General features: G+C 41.4%; 4 protein-coding genes across 7 annotated transcripts; 3 read left to right on the top strand and 1 right to left on the bottom strand.

The window, feature by feature from the left end:
• Positions 1-682: 682 nt before the first annotated feature.
• On the top strand, positions 683-2,867 carry LOC148885223 (mitochondrial ribosome and complex I assembly factor AltMIEF1-like). The gene is made up of 2 exons (XM_089018963.1): positions 683-810; positions 2,615-2,867. The coding sequence occupies exon 2, from the start codon at positions 2,655-2,657 to the stop codon at positions 2,865-2,867; it is 213 nt and encodes a 70-aa protein (XP_088875089.1). The 5' UTR covers positions 683-810; positions 2,615-2,654.
• A 783-nt stretch (positions 2,868-3,650) lies between these two features.
• mief1 (mitochondrial elongation factor 1) lies at positions 3,651-7,854 on the top strand. 2 transcript variants are annotated; one of them, XM_089018955.1, is made up of 5 exons: positions 3,651-3,797; positions 4,717-4,897; positions 5,003-5,038; positions 5,126-5,397; positions 6,243-7,854. In XM_089018955.1, the coding sequence occupies exons 1-5, from the start codon at positions 3,651-3,653 to the stop codon at positions 7,083-7,085; spliced, it is 1,479 nt and encodes a 492-aa protein (XP_088875081.1). In that variant the 3' UTR covers positions 7,086-7,854. The 2 variants fall into 2 exon arrangements, with proteins under 2 accessions (XP_088875081.1, XP_088875082.1); XM_089018956.1 differs by lacking the exon at positions 5,003-5,038.
• A 432-nt stretch (positions 7,855-8,286) lies between these two features.
• Positions 8,287-15,650, bottom strand: napsa (napsin A aspartic peptidase). Its single transcript, XM_089018962.1, has 9 exons — positions 15,194-15,650; positions 14,824-14,977; positions 13,147-13,270; positions 12,657-12,775; positions 12,337-12,536; positions 12,135-12,257; positions 11,030-11,174; positions 10,065-10,163; positions 8,287-9,153 (listed from the first exon to the last, which is right to left on the bottom strand). Exons 1-9 carry the CDS (start codon positions 15,259-15,261, stop codon positions 8,992-8,994), a joined length of 1,194 nt encoding a protein of 397 aa, XP_088875088.1. The 5' UTR covers positions 15,262-15,650; the 3' UTR covers positions 8,287-8,991.
• On the top strand, positions 13,176-21,917 carry LOC148885220 (uncharacterized). 3 transcript variants are annotated; one of them, XM_089018958.1, is made up of 10 exons: positions 13,176-13,283; positions 16,151-16,264; positions 16,351-16,449; positions 17,101-17,185; positions 18,020-18,166; positions 18,241-18,366; positions 19,498-19,587; positions 20,455-20,494; positions 20,605-20,659; positions 20,749-21,916. In XM_089018958.1, the coding sequence occupies exons 4-10, from the start codon at positions 17,144-17,146 to the stop codon at positions 21,524-21,526; spliced, it is 1,278 nt and encodes a 425-aa protein (XP_088875084.1). In that variant the 5' UTR covers positions 13,176-13,283; positions 16,151-16,264; positions 16,351-16,449; positions 17,101-17,143; the 3' UTR covers positions 21,527-21,916. The 3 variants fall into 3 exon arrangements, with proteins under 3 accessions (XP_088875084.1, XP_088875085.1, XP_088875087.1); XM_089018959.1 differs by having other exon boundaries at positions 17,097-17,185; XM_089018961.1 differs by lacking the exon at positions 17,101-17,185 and having other exon boundaries at positions 20,749-21,917.
• Positions 21,918-21,930: the final 13 nt, after the last annotated feature.

Raw genomic sequence — 21,930 nt, 5'->3', positions numbered from 1 at the left:
AGTGACAGTGTAATAGGCAACAACAAAAAGTTGATGAATTTAAAAAAAAATATATATATATATTTCTCAACTAAAATATCCTTGGTCGCAACACAAAAATATAAGGTATTTTCTGGAATATAAAGCGCACCTTCAACGAATGACATATTTAAAAACCTTTTCCATACATAAGGTGCACCGCATGATAAGGGGCACCTTCAATGAATGGCTTATTTTAAAACGTTTCCCATACATGGTTAGCTTTTGAGTTTTTTTCTGCTCCTTATAGTGCAGAAAATACCGAATTAGACCATTAAATGGACCGAATGATCGCGCGTAAGTCGAAAAAACTACAGTAACGACCTGTTACATACGGAATTAAATAATTAAATGGACCCAATGATCGCTCGTAACTCGAAAAAACGACAGGAGCTGAATGTTACGTCATTACGCAAATAACTCGAAAAAACGACATTAACTAAATGTTAGATACGAATTAAAAATGTAAATAATTAAGTGGAACGAATGATCGCTCGTTTCTCGAAAAAACGACAGTTACTAAATGTTACGGCATTACGCAAATATTCGAATTGGTGTGGTGGCACCTCTAATTTATACACACAGGTACATTTGCCTAAACTATAACTTTATTATCTTGTACTAGAATAAAATATTAATATTTATATTTTATGTAAACACCCTCCAATGACGAAATAAGTCACCCGGAAGTAGAATATCAGTCGGCTATTTGTTTCCGCTTATGACTTGAGTGTCTTGACCCCCAGACTGGCAATATTTGTTCCTGAAAACCCTTCGGTGTAATTTGAACACGTAAGTGTTTCGTGTGTATTTGACGTTTATTATATTTGACAGTCTGTCATTCGCCATGTCTCGTGGGTGTTTTATGTGGAGGTCAAGCGCTTGGCTAACGTCAGTGGCTGTGAGATGCTAACAGGCAAGTCAGAAGAGTGACTTTCCACGCTGTCAGCCATTTTCTTTGTCAAATTAATCTTTGCAACTTTTCGTGTTCGTTGACACGAAAAACTGTCGTTTCAAGATTGATATTAAGACACTTTTAAGCAGTCGCGTTGATGTAAGGTGTGCGTGCTTGCTAACGTTAGCTTCTTGGTACAGGAAATCTGATTTGGGATTAGCAACGCGTGTCAGACAACTTGTCAATATGTATGGTGTGCTTATGTTCTTGGTGATAATTGGTAATAATTGGTTTAATATGATCGTATGTTGACAAATATTGCTTTGAATATACTGTTGAGTGTAAAGGATAGTAGTGTTGATATTCTGAAGAAAATTGGGTGTCTGGTTCGTACATTGCTAATATGTACGGTGCAGCTAAATAGCAACTTGCTCCACTTTAGTTCCATAAATCACTGCATTCGCATTTTCAAATGACAACTTCACCGGTGAGCTATTTTTAGACCGGACGTGGACCTTGGGGGCTGCCCGGTACCCACGGGCATAACTTTGATGACCTCTGCTCTACATGTATTGACCACTTGCAGAAAAAAAATGTTATATCGCTTCTTCTTCTTCTTTTCCTTTGGTCTTTTCCCTTCGGGGTTCGCCACAGCGAATCAGTGTCGTACATCTTCCGAGGTTTGATTGGTTTGTTTTGGCCAGCCAAGCTTTTACGTAGGATGCCCTTCCTGACACAACCCTCTGTATTTATCCGTGCTTCGGACCGGCATGATAAGACACTGGCTTGTGTCCCCTTTGTGGCTATAGAACAAGCAACTCTATGAGCTTAATAAAGATGAAGATGCTCAATAAAAGACAATGACAGCAAGGATAATACAATATATCGATACCACTGGAGATTGAGGGGAAAAAAAAAACACACAAAAAAACACTGTTGCCAAGTATTAAGGATTTTTTTAATATAGGATGTTCCAACCACAAATGCTCCCTTGCTTAATTTATGGTAAATATCCCTTGCTGATGATTTTGCTCTAGTTGTCGTTTGTCCATACACTGTTCGGCATGTTGCACAATGCAATGTTTGCGTTGCGTCGTCTGCTAGAAGCCACGTGAACTCCTCTTTCCACAATACTTTTAATAATAATAATAATAATAATAATAATAATAATAATAATAATACATTAATTTCTAAGCGCCTTTCAAAACTCTCGAGTAGACTTTACAGTCAGGGGATAATGTACGTTTACCTTTTGTAGCGTCCTAATTTTTGTTCGCTTCTTTTGAATCTTTCTTGTAGGGCTGAGGTTCTGTGCATCTACTTTGGAAAATGATATGCAAATGCGCCACCTTATAACTCTCGGGACAGTCTGGAAGCACGAAGCAGGCTTCTGATTGGCTGCCATGCCGAGTATGCAAATTGCCAAACAATCCGAAATTTCAACATTTCCAAACCGAACAAAAATGTCAAAATCGGAATAATGTATTCAGATTTCAAAATCTTAGTTCAAACATTTGCTTTATTGAATAAATCAAATGTTTGATTTGAAAAAAAAATCGTCGGCCAACCGGGCAGAGACATTTTGTAAGTTGTATGCCCGACGTAAAAATTGCACGCCCCGGGCATCCGGGCAGTCGTTATTTCAGACACTGGAAATATGCCTCATTTTATAATTTTATCATTTCTCATCTTATCCTCTAGGTGCCAGGGTCTCGCCCTCCCTCTTTAAGTGTGGTCCCTCATGGGCGCCTGGTCTAGTAGTGCAGTGCTGGAGCTGTACCGGGCGCTGCTCCGTGCAGGGCGTCACCTTCAGTATACCGACCGCAACTACTATCGCCGCGCTGTGGCTCGTGAGTTTCGCCGCTGCCAAACCCTGACGGCACCCGAAGACAAGGAAGAGGCTCTGAAGAGGGGCCAGTTCTTCCTCAGTAGCCGTTTGGGTGGACTTATGTAGGGCCACTTTGAGGGCCAGAAAGCGGTCATCTGAACGTATCCTTCCCAGGTAGGTTTTCTTACATTTTAATATAAAATATAACTTGAGAAGAAGTTCATTAAAGGACAACCGACAGCATTTTTTTCTTTCCTAACTGACATCAGAAAAACGTTTTATAGCATCTAAAATACCCAAAACACGCAGGCTGATATTTTTAGTCAAATGAAAAACACCAGTAAAAATGACTTAAAGTGTCCAAAAACAACTTCAAAATGAAACCGGAAATGGCCAGTTTCAGAAGGTCCCGCCCCCTTGTTCGTGATGTCACGTCAGGACATCTTGCCTTGCTCTAGAATAAAAAAAAATGGGTTCAGATTCGGAGAAGAGGCTTTCTTGTTACTCATCAAGTTATGAATACGATTCAAATAGTTCTGTAGAGGAAAGCATAAATGTTTGCAATCGATTAAAGAAGTCCTTCGGGATCAATTCGGCCCTCCAGACCCTATTTTTAAAAATGTAATTTTACGCCTAGCATCGCAACGCGCTAGGAGGCCGGCAACGCGTACGACAATTTTGGCCAGCCAGCCAGCATCTCACACTCGTACAGCAATCAACCGCGTGATGGCACCAGAGGGAGGAGTTTGCCAGTCATTTAGCCTCCGAGTCTCTATTCAACATTTTGAATGTATTTCAACTTACGACCATTTTGACTTACGACCGTTTGGTCGGAACGGAATTCGGTCGTAAATCGGATGTTACCTGCATATGCTAATAATTTGCGTCATTCCTGATTTCAGCTGCAGGATGGCCGGAGTGAATGGAGACCGTAAAGGGAAGAAAGACGACAACGGGATCGGCACCGCCATCGACTTCATGCTTTCCAACGCCAAGCTCGTTTTGGGAGTCGGTGGAGCAGCCATGCTGGGCATCGCCACGCTTGCCGTCAAAAGAGTATGTGAGATATTGGTCTGAGGTGTAAAAAATGTATACAGTGACACCTTGGCTTACAAACTTAATTGGTTCCCAGACAGTGTGTGTGAGGTGAAAAGTGTGTATCCCAAAAATTCATTTCCCATAGGAAACCATTATTATGAGAATAATCTGTTCCCAGGTCCCCATAAAACATGATTTTCTATTTTCTAATTTTCTAAGCTTTAAAACTACGCAAAATAAAGCATATTTTATGTATAACAAATGTGCTATCATATTATAATTAAAGAAATAAACTGTACTGTATAATAAAGTCGTTTTATTTACCTTTGTGATGGTCGCTGATGGCTTGATGGAATGGAGTGGCTGATTTCATCAGCATTAAACACTTGATGAGGAACCTAACCTTCTTCTTTCACCATCTTGAGGAATGATCCACTGTAGGTGCTTTCTCTGCGATAATCTTATCTAGTTCCTCATCAACTATGTTCTGTTTAGCTGGGTTGATAGCTTTTTGCATCAAGTGTACAGATGGCTTGTGCGGGGTGTTTGTGGAGCCTGATTGATCGGATATTTTAACCTTGCAGTCTACACTCTGCCTTTGAACTATCAAAGTTGAAACTCTCTCACTGTCGTCTGCCTGTCTCGTTAATGTTTAAACCCCCCCCCCCCTCACTGCTCCGTTCTTGACCAATCACGTGGCTTTAACCGAAGACTAGGGGCGGGGAATAGAGGACAAAAACAGTCGTCTGCCATTGTACTTGTTACAACGGGCTCGTTCGCGAACGACACATCACTCATTGAGGCAGCTCTGTGTATGAAAAAAAGTTTGTATGCCAAGGTAAAATTCTCATAAATGTAACGTTCGTATACCGAAAAGTTCGTAAACCGAGCTATCAGTGTATATAATTGATCTCACTACATTGTCTTTGTCCCGTAGATGTATGACCGTGCCATCAGCGCTCCAAGCAGCCCCACCAAAATGGAGCCTAAAGGAAAACAAAGCTGGGAGGAGCCAGCCTGGGTGGGTTCGTCACCACGGCTCTTGAACCACGACATGAAAGCCACGGTTAGCAGGTCGCTTCAGTCCCTGCCCACCTCCACCAATTCCTTTGAGCCAGGTGTGTGCAACCAACGTGTTGACTTTGCTAAAAAAAAAAAAAAAAATCAACTCATTTACCTTCTTTGTCAACCCTTTTGTTGCTTCTATTTCTGTATGGTAACAGACATCCATTTGGGAGGATTCTTGCCATTTATTCACAGTGGGTGCTTACGTTACAAGTCGGCCTCATAGAGGCTGGGTACGCATCTTTTTGGGGTCACCATATACATTCCCGGTTTCTCCCCAGATTATATCTGGAGGGCCGTTGGCCGAGTTGCAGCGAAAGGGAGCGGTCCAACTCAGTCCGACCTGCTCCGCGCTCGGATGCGGCTCTCCCTTCAAGAGCGTCTTTGGGATTTCTACCAGCACGACGTGGACATCCCCGCCGAGGAGCAAGCCGTGGCCCGCAGGGCGGCGTTGGATATCTGCGCCGAACTGCGAGTGTTCCTCCACGCCAAACTTCCTGACATGCCGCTCCGAGAGATGTACCTGAGCGGTAGCCTGTACGACGACTTACAGGTGAGACGTTGAATATCTTTTGTTTCTTGTTTTTAAAGGACAACCGACACAAGTTGCGTCCATAATTTGTAAAATCACTTCAAATGACTTCTACTGAGCGCATTTTACAAAGATTCCACCGCATATAGCGATATTTTACGTTTTAAGACTCTCGCTGAATATTCAGGAAGTCTTGTTTTCGAGTTGATGACGATCCCCTAAGTGACGTCACGGAAGGAACGCCCCTGACCGACAAAGCGACACACGAAGCATTTTAGGTACTTTTTTTCATCTGAATACATCGTGTTGATGGCGAAATTAGAAGAAAAACTACATAAATAACGCGATGGTGAATCGTTGTGTGTCGCAGCCAATTGCACCATCTTGTGCATTTTCTGGGCGCTACATTAGAGTGCAGACGGCTCGAATTGATACGGAAGGACTTCTTTAATCGATTGCAAACATGTATGCTTTCCTCTTCAGAACTATTTGAATCATATTTATAACTGGATGAGTAACAAGAAAGCATCTTCTCTGAATCTCAACTCTCTGAAGCCATTGTTTTGATTCTGGAGCAAGGCAGTTTGTGAAGGAGTATCCTGACGTGATGTCACGAACAAGGGGGCGGGACTTTCTGAATCTGCCCAGTTCCGAGCTCATTTTGTGGCAGTTTTGGGACACTTTAAGTCACTTTTATTGGTGTTTTGCATTTGACTAAAAATATCAGCCTACGCATTTTGGGTATTTTAGATGCTATAAAACGTTTTTCTGATGTCAGTTAGGAAACCAAAAAAAACCGGTGTCGGTTGTCCTTTAATGAATCCGTGGCGCTCTGTGAATCAAACGAAAATGATCCATCACCGAAGGTGGTGATGGCAGACCACGCGCAGTTGATGGTGCCTCTCATTCTGGAGAAAAATCTTTGGTCGTCAATCCCGGGAGAGGACACGATCATGAACGTTCCGGGTTTCTGGTTGGTGCGTAGGGAGAATTTAGAATATTTCCCACGGAACAGCAGCTACTGGGACCGCTGCATGGTGGGAGGTTACCTCTCCCCGAAATCAATCCTGGAGGTTTTTGACAAGCTGGTGGGGACCATCAACTGGCCCGCCATCGGCAGCGTCCTGGATTACGTGATTCGTCCCGTGGTCCCGTCGGAAACCCTCACCTTGGAGGTGCAGTACGAAACGGACCGAAAGCTTTCCGTGGACTTTTTGCCCTTACTGGTCATGGAGGACGGGACTTCGCTGATCGCCAAACCGCATCGACTCGCCGCGGAGCGCCACGAGAACCTGTGGCGGCAAAGTTTCCGAGTAGCCGAAACGGCGCGGTTGCGAACGTTGGATCAAGAAGATGGCGGCTATCGATGCGCCTGCCTCAAAGTCGCCAAAGCTGTGTGTAAACTCAATCCCGCCCTCAAACGGCTCAACGCCAGCCAGCTCACCAACGCCATCTTGCTTCTAAGTGAAAAACAAAGCAACTGGACCCACGAGGCGCTGGCCGATAACTTCCTACAGTTGCTCAAGGCTCTTGTGGGTCACCTGGAGGCCGGGCGACTGCCCTGCGCCCTCAACCCCAAAGTCAATTTATTTTGTGAACTGACTGAGCAGGAAGTGGATGAGCTAGGCTATACTCTCTATTGTGCGCTATCGGAACCCGAATCACTTCTGGTGACTGCAGAGATGACGAGACTTCCGCATCCCTCATAAAAAAAACTCCATAAAATCCAGACTTATAACACCTGATAAAAAAATCCAGACCTACAACACCTAATAAAAAAAATCCAGACCTACAAGACCCGATTAAAAAAAATCCAGACCTAGAACACCTGATAATAAAAAAATCCAGACCTACAACACCTTATTAAACAAAGATCCAGACCAAAACACCTGATTAAAAAAAATCCAGACCTACAAGACCCGATTAAAAAAAATCCAGACCTACAACACCTGATTAAAAAAATCCAGACCTACAACACCTTATTAAACAAAGATCCAGACCAAAACACCTGATTAAAAAAAAATCCAGACCTACAAGACCCGATTAAAAAAAAATCCAGACCTACAACACCTTATTAAACAAAGATCCAGACCAAAACACCTTATTAAAAAAAATCCAGACCTACGACACCTGATTAAAAAAATCCAGACCTACAACACCTGATGAAAAAAATCCAGACCTAGAACACCTGATACAAAAATCCAGACCTACAACACCTGATAACAAAAAATCCAGACCTACAACACATGATAAAAAAAATCCAGACGTACAAAACCAGATTAAAAAAATCCAGACCTACAAAACCAGATTAAAAAAATCCAGACCTACAACACCTGATGAAAAAAATCCAGACCTAGAACACCTGATAAAAAAATCCAGACCTCGACACCTGACTAAACAAAAATCCAGACCTAAAACACCTAATAAAAAAAATCCAGACGTACAAAACCAGATTAAAAAAATCCAGACCTACAACACCCATCTGATAAATTGCCCAGTAAAACGAATTCTGTCTCACTCTCATGCAGTCACCTTAAAACCCTTTTAATCACGGTCACCCAGCTGCAACGATGGCGTCCTACCGCCGCTGTTGTCTACATGAAATTTACCGCATATTTCTCTGCATCAGATCATAGCCCCTTTTTAAACTGATTGGACAGTTTTTAGTTTACCCGGACGAGTCTTGTGCATTTGATGATAAACGTCGTTATGGAGATTATCGATGATTTGATATTTTGTCAAAATATAGAATGCAATGTTGACTTGTCTGTATGTCAATATGGAAAGCTAATAAAGTACTTATACTGTACATTGATTTGCCAAAAGACTCTGGACTGTTGCATTCGGAAAAAAAATAATAGTTTGCATGTAAAGTTTCTTCAAAATAATTAGATATTTATGGCATGAAGATTGCATAGGGATTGGATTAGCCTTTATTAGTCTCACAGTGGAGAAATTTACATTTCACAGCAGCAAAGTGATGAAAGGAAAGGAAGAAGTAGAAAAATAAAATACAGTGATACCTTGGCTAACTAACTTAATTGATTCCCAAAAAGTATGTGTAAGGCGAAAAGTTAGTCTGCCAAACATTTATTTCCCATTGGAAACCATTAAAAATGAGAATAATACGTTCCCGGGTCCCCGTAAATAACATAATTTTCGACGAAATAAGCCTTGAAACTACACAAAATACACCTTGTTTTATGTATATTAAATGTGCGGTGTATCCCGAAAACGTTTATATACCAATATTAAATTCTCGTGAATTTAACGTTTGTAAACCAAAAAGCTAAGGCGTTCGTAAGCCGAGGTATCACTGTATAATAAATAAATGTGAGGAATTGATTTTTTGAATGTCTGATTAGATGTCTTAAAAGTCTTTATTTTAAGGACATGTAGAGATTTACCCCCCCAAAAAAATCACTGAGACAACTTCTATGTGAAATATTTCATTTTGCAAAAAAAATCAAACATTGAAATGTATCGATTTCAGTGTGCAGTCGATGGGCAAAAATCTGAACGGTGCAACAAAACCCAAACATATTGTGAACTTTGAAATTCAAGTGCATTCACTATCAGTAAAATCTGTGGGAAAAAAATTAGCATTGCGCTAGACTACTTAGCTGGTGCAAAACCCACACGATCGGCATTCCTATCAAAAACGGTATAGTACTTCCTGATGAAAACATCCCCCAGGATCCAAAGTGGCCCAGCAGGGGGCGGGATGTCCATGGCCATGAAGCCCGAGAGGCAAATGGAAGTCCCCATTTGAGTCTCCTGACAAATCCAAGAACCCAAAAAAACAAAACAAAACACGAGCTAACTATATAGACAATAAGTAACCCTGAATAAATAATAATAATAATAATACATTTTATTGATAAGCGGCTTTCAAAACTCTCAAGGTCACTTTACAGTCACAGGATCCGTTTTCCTGTGGGTGAGCAGCGGCGGCCACACGCGCCAGTGTTCACTCAACACGGAAGTAACTCAAAATAGATAGAAAAGCTAGCTAGCTAGCTCATAGACGGCGAACAGCTAGTGATTCATTTATCTAGCTAGCTTAACAGCTAATATATAACGAGCTAAATAGCCAGCTAGCGAGAGATAGCAAATATATAATAATCAATAATACATTTTATTTTTAAGTGCCTTTCAGAACTCTCAAGGTCACTTTAGTCACAGGATCAGTTTTTCTGTGGATGAGCAGCGGCAGCCACACACGCTAGTGTTCACCCAACCTGGAAGTAACTCAAATAGAAAGCTCGCGAGCTAGCTAATAGACAGCTAATAGCTAGCGATCCCTTTATCTGGCTAGCTTGACAGCTAATATATAGCGAGCTAAATAGCCAGCTAGCGAGATAGATAGCAAATACATAATAATAAATAATACATTTCATTTGTAAGCGCCTTTCAAAACTCTCAAGGTGTCTTTACAGTCACAGGATCAGTTTTTTTTTAAGACACGTAACTCAAATAACTAGAAAGCTAGCTAGCTAGCTAATAGATAGCCAGCTAGCTAGATATCTATATAGCTAATAGATAGCTAGCTAAATAGCCAGCCAGATATGTGGTGTCCCTTCTATTTGGAAAACGTTTATACATTTATATATTATATTTTGAAAACTTTTATTCGTTTATTTTGGAGTGAAAAAGAAACGATTCCCGGTGGAGGAACCGAACTGTACCTTCATGACGTAATCTTCTCCGGTCAGGTTAAACATCTTCCCACCGATGCTGAAGGAGATGAGCGGGAGGGTGTCGATCTTCTTGCAGTCAATTAAATACTAAGAAGTTAAAAAAAAAAAGGAAATTTGGTGTCAAAAAGAAATCCAAAATGGCGCCCGGGTAGGCAGCCATGTTTTCTTTTGTCACTTTGAGTTTTTGTGGAACAGATACAGATTGTTTATCGACATTTTTAGCCACGAAAATTCAGACTCTGATGAGCGGTTGAGTCTTATGCCAGCACTGTTTTTGATGAGCCCGCGATCAGAAGAAGTGCCGATGCATGTTGAACTGTCGGGGCTTGGAATTGAAGCGGATTTACGTGAGATGTGAGACAATCTCTTTTCGTCAATGGATGCGACAGCTTTGTGTTAGCTTGAAACATTTAGCTTGTAGCAGACGTGCACATCCCTTGAGGGTTTTGAAAGGTGCTTAGAAATTAGATGTATTATTATTATTATTATCATATTATTTGTGATTGTTTTGTTGTTGTTTTGACTTCAAGATGGCGCAGCAAGAGTGGCTGCCTTTACAGCAGCTCCTATATTTTGTTTTTATAATAATAATAATAATAATCATCATCATCATCATTTCATTTCTAAGTGCCTTTCAAAACTCTCAAGGAGTCTTTATAGTCACTGGATTTTTTTGTGTGCAGGTGAGCAGCGGCAGCCATTCGCGCCAGCATTCACTGTATTGTACTGTGTGTTATTGTATGATATCATAAAATAGTGTCTAATCTGTTGTTGAAAAAAGAAAGAAAACTGTTGAATATGGTTTACTTTCTACTCCTTTCTTTCCTTTTCCTTTCATCACTTTGTTGCTGTGAAATGTACATTTCTCCACTGTGAGACTACCAAAGGCTAATGTAATCTACTCTAAAAGCACAAAAAAATTGACGACGATTGGCGACTCCGAGGAATCAAACCTCTCCCATCAGCAGCGGCAGCGCTCCGATGGCTTTCTGCAACGCTCGGATTTCCTCCACAGGACCGACCATTAGGGAGGTTCCCGTGTCAACGATAGCCTGGCAGCCTGTTTTGCAAAGAGTCAGCTGGCTACCCACGTTCACTCTAAGTAGGCGAGAAAAAGAGAAAATGGCGTTCTTTGTAGATCAATATAAAAATACAGTAAAGTCCCGTTATATGGATATCGGATATATCGATAGTCCCGGTTATATCGATACTATTTCTATGCACGCACTGAGAAAATTACATGCAAACAGGGTTGGATATATCGATAGTCCCGGTTATATCGATATTTTTTCGGACTCCCTTGAATATCGATATAACGAGACTTTACTGTATCCGGTGTTATAACAGTGTCTGAAACTCATGACAAAAAGTTAGCGGACACCAGGGCAGACAACTCTGAAAAGTTGCCTGACACATTTTTCACAACTTGAAACACAATAAGATGACTAATCGCAAAAAAATTTTTGGAGAGTATAAATGTTTTTTTTTTTAATTAAGGAAGTACCTACCACAACTGCTACCATGTTTAATTTATGGTAAATATCCCTTGCTGAAGATTTTGCTCCAGTTGTCGTTTGTCGTCATGGTGCACAATGCAATGTTTGCAATGCAATGTACAAGCCACGTGGACTCCTCTTTCGAAGCGCCTTTTAAAACTCTCAAGTACACTTTACAGTCACGGTATAGTCCGAAGCACGTAACGGGCTTCTGATTGACGGTACGAGTCAATGGGTCAAAGTGTTAAAAGGAACGTTCGTTTGGCAATTTGCATATTCGGCACGGTAGCCAATCAGAAGCCCGTTTCGTGCTTCGGACTACACCGTGACTGTAAAGTGTACTTGAGAGTTTTGAAAGGCGCTTCGAAAGAGGAGTCCACGTGGCTTGTAGCTTTTGTTTTATTGAATAAAGCAAAGGTTTGACTTGAAAAAAAACTTTTTTTTTTTCTTCTTGAAGAAGTCAGCCACCCGGACCGAGACGTTTTCAAAGTTGTACGTGCCCAGGCCTCCGGGCAGGCGTTATTTCAAACACTGGTAATAACGAAGCCATGTTTATTCTCACTCATTCATCTGAATCTGCCAGTAGGCCTTCCGCGTGACGTTGACGTAGTGCAAGTCTCCAGTGTAGTACTCCGGATCGGACCCGCCCAGCATCAGTTCTCCCCCCAGTGCCGCTGCAGGGTCTCTGAAACGCCCAACGCCACCGTTAACGTAACCATACCCCGACAAGCGTCATTTGTTTCCATCGCCAGCGCTTTTCCGACCTGCTTATATAAAAAGAGAAGACATTTTGTGGCAGAAGCTTAGCTGCCATAGCAGTGTCAAAGACCGGTGTGACGTTGGCGACCGAAATGGAAGGATAAGCCATCCCCAGGACCCCGTCAAAACGGGCCACGGCAAATGTGATGCCAGGTTGCTTCACCGCTTCACCAAATTGCTGTCCGGGAACTGGCAAACCAGCTATCTGTAAGACGGCGGAGAAAGAGAAGACCTTTTGTCTGACATCATGGAGATGGCGTGACCGCAATATGACTGCGGAATGTCGTCAAACAATGAGAGTTATGTGTGAGAGCTTAGAACTTACCGCCACTGTGTCGCCACTGATAAACCCCGACAAGCTGCCTCGGCCGTATCTGATGGAAAAGGCAGTCCCGTTTTGAACGTATGTACTTGACTTCTTTGCGTTGTAGCGATGATGAAGCCCTGGTGAGAGTCAATGGGTCAACGTGTTAAAAGGAAACATTTCCGATAAGTGTTAAAGTATCAAGAAAGGTATCATATCATATCCGATCATAGCAGAGTCGGGCGCCGCCATGTCTGGACATTAGGGATATATAAATAGGGCCGATACGACCGGTAAGACTTTAGTTCGCTGACGAAGCCTCTTGGATAGGAGGCGAAACGTCCGACACCTTCAAAAAAGTACAGATGACGGCTGAAGAAACCTTCTCATCGATGGACCACTCCTGTACGACTGAGAGCTTACACAAACACATCTGATTGACAGAGTTAAATCGAAATTGGGTGCTTGGACCGGCGGTGTAAATGCATTTTAAGTGGATCAGGACACTCACAGCAGGCGACATCGAAGAATGAGCAGTGAATGGAAGGCACCCAGAGATTGGAGGATCCAGTGTCAAACAAGACCGTGAAGTCCTGAGGTGGCGACCCGATACTGATTACCCCAAAGTATTGGGCCTCGAGAAACAAGGTGACATCAGAACAATATTAATCTCCAGTACAGGCAACTTTTATAACCGAATATTTTGAAATACAGGTAACATCCGACTTACGACAGAGTTCCGTTCCGACCAAACGGTCGTACGTCAAAATGGTCGCAAGTTGAAATCCATTCAATATGTTGAATAGAGATTCAGAGGCTAAATGACTTGCAAACTCTTGTGCCATCACGCAGTCAATTGCTGTGCGAGCGTGAGATGCTGGTTGGCTAGCCAAAATTGTTGTACACGTTGCCGGCCTGCTAGCGCATTGCGGTGCCAGGCGTAGAATTAACATTTTAAAAATAGAGTCTGGAGGTCGTGGTCGTAAGTACGGGTGGTCACAAGTCGAAATGGCCGTAAGTCGGATGTTACCTGTATTGACAGGAAGCAATAAAGTAATCTTGTCATGAATTTTAAGTTTTCTCACAAATGCACGTCATTCTCCCCCGCATCTACTCAACATTTTTTTCCACATTTGTTTTTAACAGTGGTGGGCCGTCAGGGCCTGCAAGGCCTTCTCTGCTGGCCTAAAAATTACTGTTTGTTGGAGTCAAGATGTCCAAGTCAAGGCCTGGGGGTTAAATCTGGCCCGCCATATTATTTTATCCGGCCTGTGAAAGCAAGTCAAATTTATGAAATTACATGCTAATTTATCAAGCTAGTTAGCTCGATAGCGACCGAGCGAGCTAGCTTGCTCTCTTTCTATTAATGTAGCTGGCTAATCTGGAATTTGCTAAGTACTGTATTCTCTGTCTTTTCTATAATACCGTACAATAGCTATCTGGCTAGCTATTAGCTATCGATTGGCTAGCTTACTATCTATTTGTCTTGCTATTCGATTTGAGTTACTTATAAATGAAATGTATTATTATTATTGTTAAATAAAAATTTGAAAAGTTTAATGACAGTATTCTTAAGTTATTTTCTGGCCAACGACATCCTCTAGTGGACGTCTAGTTAATCACACCACACTCGTAGCTGTGGATTGATTCAGACATAGCACTACTGAAGGCCTAAGAGTGACGTGCACGGCCCAGCATTGGTTTTTAACATTAGTCAACTTTACAGTCATCATATTCTCCTAATATTTAAATTATATAGCACCGTTTTTGGACGTTTTATTTCTACATACTGTAACGTCCGGTGCTTTGTGATTTGCACGTTTGGGGGCTGGGCTAGTCGGGGGAGCATGACGTCACGGAGAGAAGGGAGGACCCGACAACGAGTAGTCCGCGGTAGAGCCTGAGTAAAAAGCTTAAGCGTGAGTTGTACCACCAACAACTCCAGTATGAACGCTAACTGCAACGTTTGCTTAATAAAAGGATGACAAACTGTGCCGGCGACCTTATCACGCCGAGGGGTATTACAATACAAAATGGGTGGGGCAGTATCGCATTCTTTATCATCTGGTTGTCAGGCTACAAGTAAAACAAGTGTGTCAACATTTTCCCCTCGCAAATTTACAAGTTATTGAAAAGTCACACGGTGTACGTGACACGATATTTTGTGGACGAGGCAAGTGGCACTTACATCCATGAAGTTCGTCAGCTTCTCAACGGGGACATCAGGCGGTGTCGCGCTATCTGGAGATCCGCTCGACTTGGCCAAAGCACGAATTTGATCCACGGACATCCCATTATCGTTTATGATGCGTCGAATGCTTCTGCTTTTATGAAGGGGTACTCTGAAAACAACAATTGTAGATTTCCTTCGTCTTCCGGGTTCATTTTGTAAAACGTAACATGTAGATCGATAAATTCCTTTCATTTGAAAACCATAATAGTGACAAATTAAGAAAGCTGTGGCGTCACAAAGCCATAACGCTCTAATTTTTAACGTGCATTAAATAGCATCCGCAGAGCAAAACGTGTATTACATTATAGTATGTTCAAATACGTACCTTATAATAGCGATGCTGTCGATCACAAGTAACGCCCCGACTAAATGGAAAATCCACAGTCTTGCCATATCTATCTAAGTCGAAAAAAGTATATATATATTGTTTTGCGGAAATTAATTGTCGTTTCTTTCGTTTTTTTTTAAATTAACCGACTCATGCGTCTGTTTAAAAGACTCGGCATTGTCCGCATTCACTCGGATATCTTCGACGCGGGGCACTCATTGGAGGAAACAGTTTATAGTCCTCGTTTCTATTGGCCGATGTAGAGGTCAATCATATTGGATTAAGATATACGACGGCTGGTCACGAGTGTTATCACTTGTGACCAATTTCAGAGAACGATAAGGCACACTTGAAGCTGCTTTAGGCAAACACAGCTGAAACCACGATATTTAACATCTTGGCGGTATAAAGTATAAAAATATGCATAGAATGGACTTAGAATGCCGTTTGCCATGTTGTTTCTGCCATTGCGTTGGACTTAATCCTGGAAAAAAAACACGCTGGCCATTATAATAATAATAATACATTTCATTTATAAGCGCCTTTCAAAACTCTCAAGGCCACTTTACAGCCATTGTCGACATTAATAGTATGCAAGGCTTTTATTGGTGCTCTTGATGCCTTACAAACATACATCAGGGAGCACATGTTACACATGTGCTGGGTGGGTTGTAGTGATGTGTCGTTCGCGAACGAGCCGGTTCTTAGAGCTGAATCTCTGAAGTCAACGAATCTCAATTACTGTTTTTTCAATTTTACTAGTTGGTATTATAGCATTACTTATATGAAAAGCAAATCAGTGACAACTGATCATCAGACGAGAACAACCACAGACAACGTGATAGTGGATGCTCTCTGTGCACATATAAATAAAGACATACAAATAAAAATATTTGCTATTGTGTATTTTTTACATGAGTAATTCGTTTTTCACATAATTTTACATGATTTTAGGTAGTTAATTTAAGAAGAAAAAAACAGAAGAGCCAAAAGAGCCGGATCTTCTTAGCGGGCCGCGCCAAAAGAATCGGCTCCTTCAAAAGAGCCGGAATTCCCATCACTAGTTGGGTTGGTTATAAAATTATATTTTTGCATGTCTCCACCCACCTGTGACGTTGACGTATCAATTATGTAACCTTCATAACTTCCGACAGTGTTGAAAAGGCAAACAGAGAGATACATTGGATTGCCACTGACACTGAATCCTGAAACAAGGACACCATGTGACAGCATCAAGGACGAAAGAAGTGGCGGTAAGCAGATCAAAATACATATTTTATGTACATCGTACTATGTTATAATATTTTACTAACCAAACACAGTTCAATTGGTACTTATGGATTCCAGCCATTGCTATCTATTAGCCTAGCTTTATATCTATTTGAGTTACTTCTGGATTGAGTGAACGCTGGCACGTGTGGCTGCCGCTGCTCACCCACAGAAAAACCTATCCTGTGATTGTAAAGTGACCTTGAGAGTTTTGAAAGGCGCTTATAAATGAAATGTATTATTATTATTATTATTATTATTCTATCTTTCTATCTATGTGAGTTGCTTCCGGGTTGAGTGATTATTAGCTCACTCTTAGCTAGCTAGCTCTTATCTATTTGAGTTACTTCCGTGTTGAGTGATTATTATCTAACTCTTAGCTAGCTAGCTAGCTTTCTATCTATTTGAGTTACTTCTGGATTGAATGAACGCTGGCGCGTGTGGCTGCCGCTGCTCACCCACAGAAAAACCTATGCTGTGACTGTAAAGTAAGGCGCTTATAAATGAAATGTATTATTATATTATTATTATTTTATAAATACTGTATTGACACATATGAATCGATAGCAATGAAAAGTAGCGATAATGTTTCCGCCTTCATGTTATTTTGTGTTTTTTTTTTTAACCTAAAATAGAGACCGCATACTGTAGCACACCCTGTCCAAGCTCTCACCAACAATGATGAGGTCCTCTATCATTCCAGATGCTGTAGTCACTGAGGTAACTCATACGACACATAAAAATAAATAATAAATAATATATACTACAATATAATAAATACAGTGATACCTCGGTTTACGAACCCCTTGGCTTACCAACTTTTCGGTTTATGAACGTTACATTTCTGAAAATTTTACCTTGGCATATGAACTTTACCTTGGCATATGAAAAAGCTATCAACCTAGCTAAACAGACCACAATTGATGTGGAACAAGGTAAAATTATCACAGAGAAAGCACCTACAAGGGATCATTCCTTAAGATGGTGAAAGAAGAAGGTTACATTCCTCATCAAGTGTTTAATGCTGATTAAACCGGCCACTCCATTCCATCAAGCCATCAACGACCATCACAAAGGTAAATAAAACCACTGTATTATCCAGTACAGTTTATTTCTTTAATTATAATACCATAGCACATTTATTATACATAAAATAAGGTATATTTTGTGTAGTTTTAGGGCTTAGGAAAGTAGAAAACTCTGTTTTATGGGGACCTGGGAACGGATTATTCTCATTTTAATGGTTTCCTATGGGAAATTAAATTTTGGGACACACACTTTTTGCCTTACACACTCTGTCTGGGAACCAATTAAGTTCGTAAGCCAAGGTATCACTGAACAGTAAACTACAATAGTGGTGCTGGATTAATTTTTTTGTGAGTAGAACATTTGCTTCAGTTCATTCAAAGAATGGGTCACTTAATAGCCAAGATGTCCGTTATAAGTTGAAATGGTGGCCTAGGTCTTCTCCCAGAAACAACACTGAAAAATAAGAAACAGATTTTTTTAGCTCATTGTATTATTGTGCACTCATGAAATCAATTTGTATTGTAGACTTCCCCAAAGAACAACCACGCCGACTACAAAAGCTTTCGTCCTGTTCGTCCACCACCTCCGAAGCCGCCATTTTCCTTTCATGTGAACGGCATTAATCCCAAAATGGCCGTCAATGAAAATTCAATTACAGAGGCACCTACAAAGGTATAGAATATATTTTTTGCTGTATTTTTTTTTTAATCAAGATATGAACTCATAAATCTTTTGCAATTTCCTAGTTTGCAGCGGTCTATGAAACCGAACCGCCTCGTCCTCCTCCACGTCGACCCCCTCGACCCAACGTCAACAACAAACAAACTTCAATTCAGCCCAAATGCGAACGCTCCCTGCCCAGATTAGATAATGTGAGTAAAAACCACCTCCGTTTTACGTCACGACTATTGTTCACTTGACACAAACGGAAGAATTTTGCTCCCAAGTCAGAAAGCTGGACTGTATTGTTGAATTTCAGCGAACTGAAACCGCTCAACTTGATGTTCGGGCTTAGTTTGGTCAAAACAAAGTCATTATCACTTCCCAGACATCGATGAACAGGTTTCTTCAGCCATTATCTGGACTTCTTTGAAGGTGTCGGACGTTTCGCTTCTTATCCAAGAGGCTTCGTCAGCAAACTATTTTTGCTGGTAGTATCGGCCCTATATATATCACTACTGTCCAGACATGGCGGTGCGAGACCCTGCTACGATTGGTTCAGGGGAGCAGAGGACTACTACCTGCGGCTACACTGATTACTTCTATTGTCCTGACTGATTACTTCTATTGTCCTGCCTGAGTATGGGGTCTACGACTGGCCTGATTGCCCCATTTGATCTGGTATCACCTCATCAGCATAACTAAGCTTCTGTTGCCTCAGAAGTCTGTTGTAGGAATGATCCAAATTGAACCTCACCTTTGCTGTTTTATGAAAATAGCTTCTTTTACTCCCCTTTCAAACCATCTATTTTCTTTCGCTAAGATTTTAAGCTCATTGTCATCAAATGAGTGGTTGCTAGCTTTTAGGTGCTAGCATATAGGTGCGATGTGGATAAAGTCTTTTTTTTTGAGAATTTGTATATCAGGATACCAGATCAAATGGGGCAATCAGGTCAGTCGTAGACCCCATACTCAGGCAGGACAATAGAAGTAATCAGTCAGGACAATAGAAGTAATCAGTGTAGCCGCAGGGAGTAGTCCTCCGCTCCCCCCAACCTGAGTGCAGGGACCAATCATAGCAGAGTCTGGCACCGCTATGTCTGAACAGTAGGGATAAATATATAGGGCCGATACTACCAGTAAAAATATTTTAGTTCGCTGACGAAGCCTCTTGGATAAGAAGCAAAACGTCCGAAACCTTCAAATTTGTACAGATGACGGCTGAAGAAACCTTCTCATCGATGGACCACTCCTGTACGACTGAGAGCTTACGTAGACATATTTCCCAGACAGGTTTCTTCAATTAAATACAGATCATCAGTTTGTCTTTTGGTCTTCAACAGATCAAACCCACCCCATATGCAGATGAGCCGCTGTATATGGACATCGAGGAGGCTCTATATCTGGAAATCCTACCAGGAAATGATGTCACGGTGAGGAAAAACAATGTGGAACCACACACACACACACACAAACCTATGAAATATACTTTTTTTTGTATCCGCTGTTGTAAATACCAAATCTTTTTTTTAAGTAATCCAGTCCTGTTTCCATGGTTACTGGTTGTAGTTTTGACGATGTTTGAGTGATATGATGAAGCTTTTAATGCGGAATCCATATTTTGTCTTAGCAACCATTGCGAATTGACCATTTTCAGAAAGTCCCGCCCCCAGTTCGTGACATCACGCCAATACGTCTTGCATTGCTGGAGAATCAAAACAATGGCTTCAGATTCAGAGAATATGCTTTCTTGTTACACATCCAGTTATGAATATGATTCAAATAGCTCTGAAGAGGAAAGCATACATGTTTGCAATCGATTAAAGAATTTATTCCGTTCCATTTTGAGGCAATAGGGGGGGGGGGGAAATGTATCACCAAAAAAGAAGCAGAAAATGGCGACCAAGCTCCGTATGAGGAATTCATCAGCCTGTTTCTACAGGCTTATTAATTCCTTACATGGAGCTTTGTCGCCCTCTTCTGGCGGCTTTTTGGTGCTACACGAAGTTTTCAGACCAGCCAAATACAGTCAAATGCATTGACGTTATTGTAGGACTGCGACAATGTGTCCTTTTTTCTGTCAGGGGCGTTCCTTCAGTGACGTAACGTGAGGACTCGTCACCAACTCAAAAACAAGACTTCCGCGTGAGTCTTAAAACGTAAAACATAGCTATATGCGGTGGAATCTTTTTAAAATACGCTCAGTAGAAGTCATTTGAAGCCATTTTACAAATTATGGACGTAACTTGTCCGGTTTTCCTTTAAATGTCCATTTCAGTCTGTGTTTTTATCTTTGACAGGATATCCAAGAGCTGGTTGAATGGTTGCGAACAGTTTCAAGTATGCCTATTTACTCTGATTCTTATCAATAGAAACTTCCCTTGTGACATTTTCAGCGAAAACATATCCGCCATTGAATTTCATCTCCAAATATGCTGTCTTTTTGACAGAAAGTACAAACATGACGCCATCATTGCGCAAACTCACTAAAGAGGAGGAAATAAGGTAACCACGAGATTTTATCTGATCAACACATAAAAACAATACTTCACCACAGATATTTCCAGTCTATTTTTGTTCCCTCCATTTTACAGAGTCTTCAATCAAAAAGCTTCGAATACAAAGCAGGCTCTTTATCTCTTCCACATTCTCATGACAGGGCGCAGTCAACGTCTCCAAGGTTATATTTTACACTTTAATTCCATTTCGGAGACTTTGGACAAAGAGACCAAGACGGCGAAAAGTATGGGTATTGCCGGAGGCACTACCGGCGCACTGGGAGGAGTAGCCGCCATGGTTGGTATCGCTTTGGCGCCAGTGACCATGGGCGTTTCGCTAGTAGCGACCGCTGTCGGTGTCGGGATGGTGGGAGCAGCAGGAGGAATGGGCGTGCGAGCGTCAAAGTCCAGCAAGAAGATTGGAGACAGAAGCGTTATTGAGAAACTTGTTGACGATTACATGGAGAACGTTGCCGATATACAACATTGTCTGACGTTTATCCTTTGCGAGCTAAAGGACTTTGAAAGACACCATCTTGTGAGGTTACGGCGGGAGGGGGCGCCGCACGACGCGTCGACGATTGCTGACGACGTGCAGTTTTTCGTAAATAACATCAAGAATGAGCGAAATGCGTTGGATACACGCAGAATGGCTTCGGACAGGCTGCTACGCGCTTTCGCTGAAGAAGTGGAGCAGTATTTCAAGGAAAAGGATGGTCAGAAAATAATGAAGAAGTCCGCAAAGAGCAGACTCGCTGCAAGAATTCAACTGCTAGCTGGAAATCTTCAGAAGGAGCTTGACTATTTGAATTTTGTGTGGAAGTTGATGAAGCGTCAGAACGACAAACAAGCTAATACACTACAGTCACTTTAGAATGCAAATGTTTAGAAAATTCACCTGGTTTATTTTTTTTTTTTTCATCGGCTGTGGAAATGTGTCATCAGTTGTCATTTGTAAATCTGGCATATCTATTTGCTGTCTATTAGCTATCTAGCTGGCTAAATGGCTAGCTAGCTATTAGCTATCTGGCTTGCTAGATATTAGCTATCTGGCTTGCTAGATATTAGCTATCTGGCTTGCTAGATATCAGCTAGCTTTCTATCTATTTAAGTTATTCCGGGTTGAGTGAACACTGGCGCGTGTGGCTGCCGCTGCTCACCCACAGAAAAACCGATCCTGTGACTGTAATGTGAGCTTGAGATTTTTGAAAGGTGCTTGTAAATGAAATGTATTCTTCTTCTTCTTCTTCTTCTTCTTCTTCTTCTTCTTCTTCTTCT

Source organism: Hippocampus bargibanti, linkage group LG17 (assembly GCF_051943395.1).
Source record: "Hippocampus bargibanti isolate YZ-2025 linkage group LG17, ASM5194339v1, whole genome shotgun sequence".
NCBI lineage: Eukaryota > Metazoa > Chordata > Actinopteri > Syngnathiformes > Syngnathidae > Hippocampus > Hippocampus bargibanti.
This window is presented reverse-complemented; position numbering and strand designations above follow the sequence as displayed.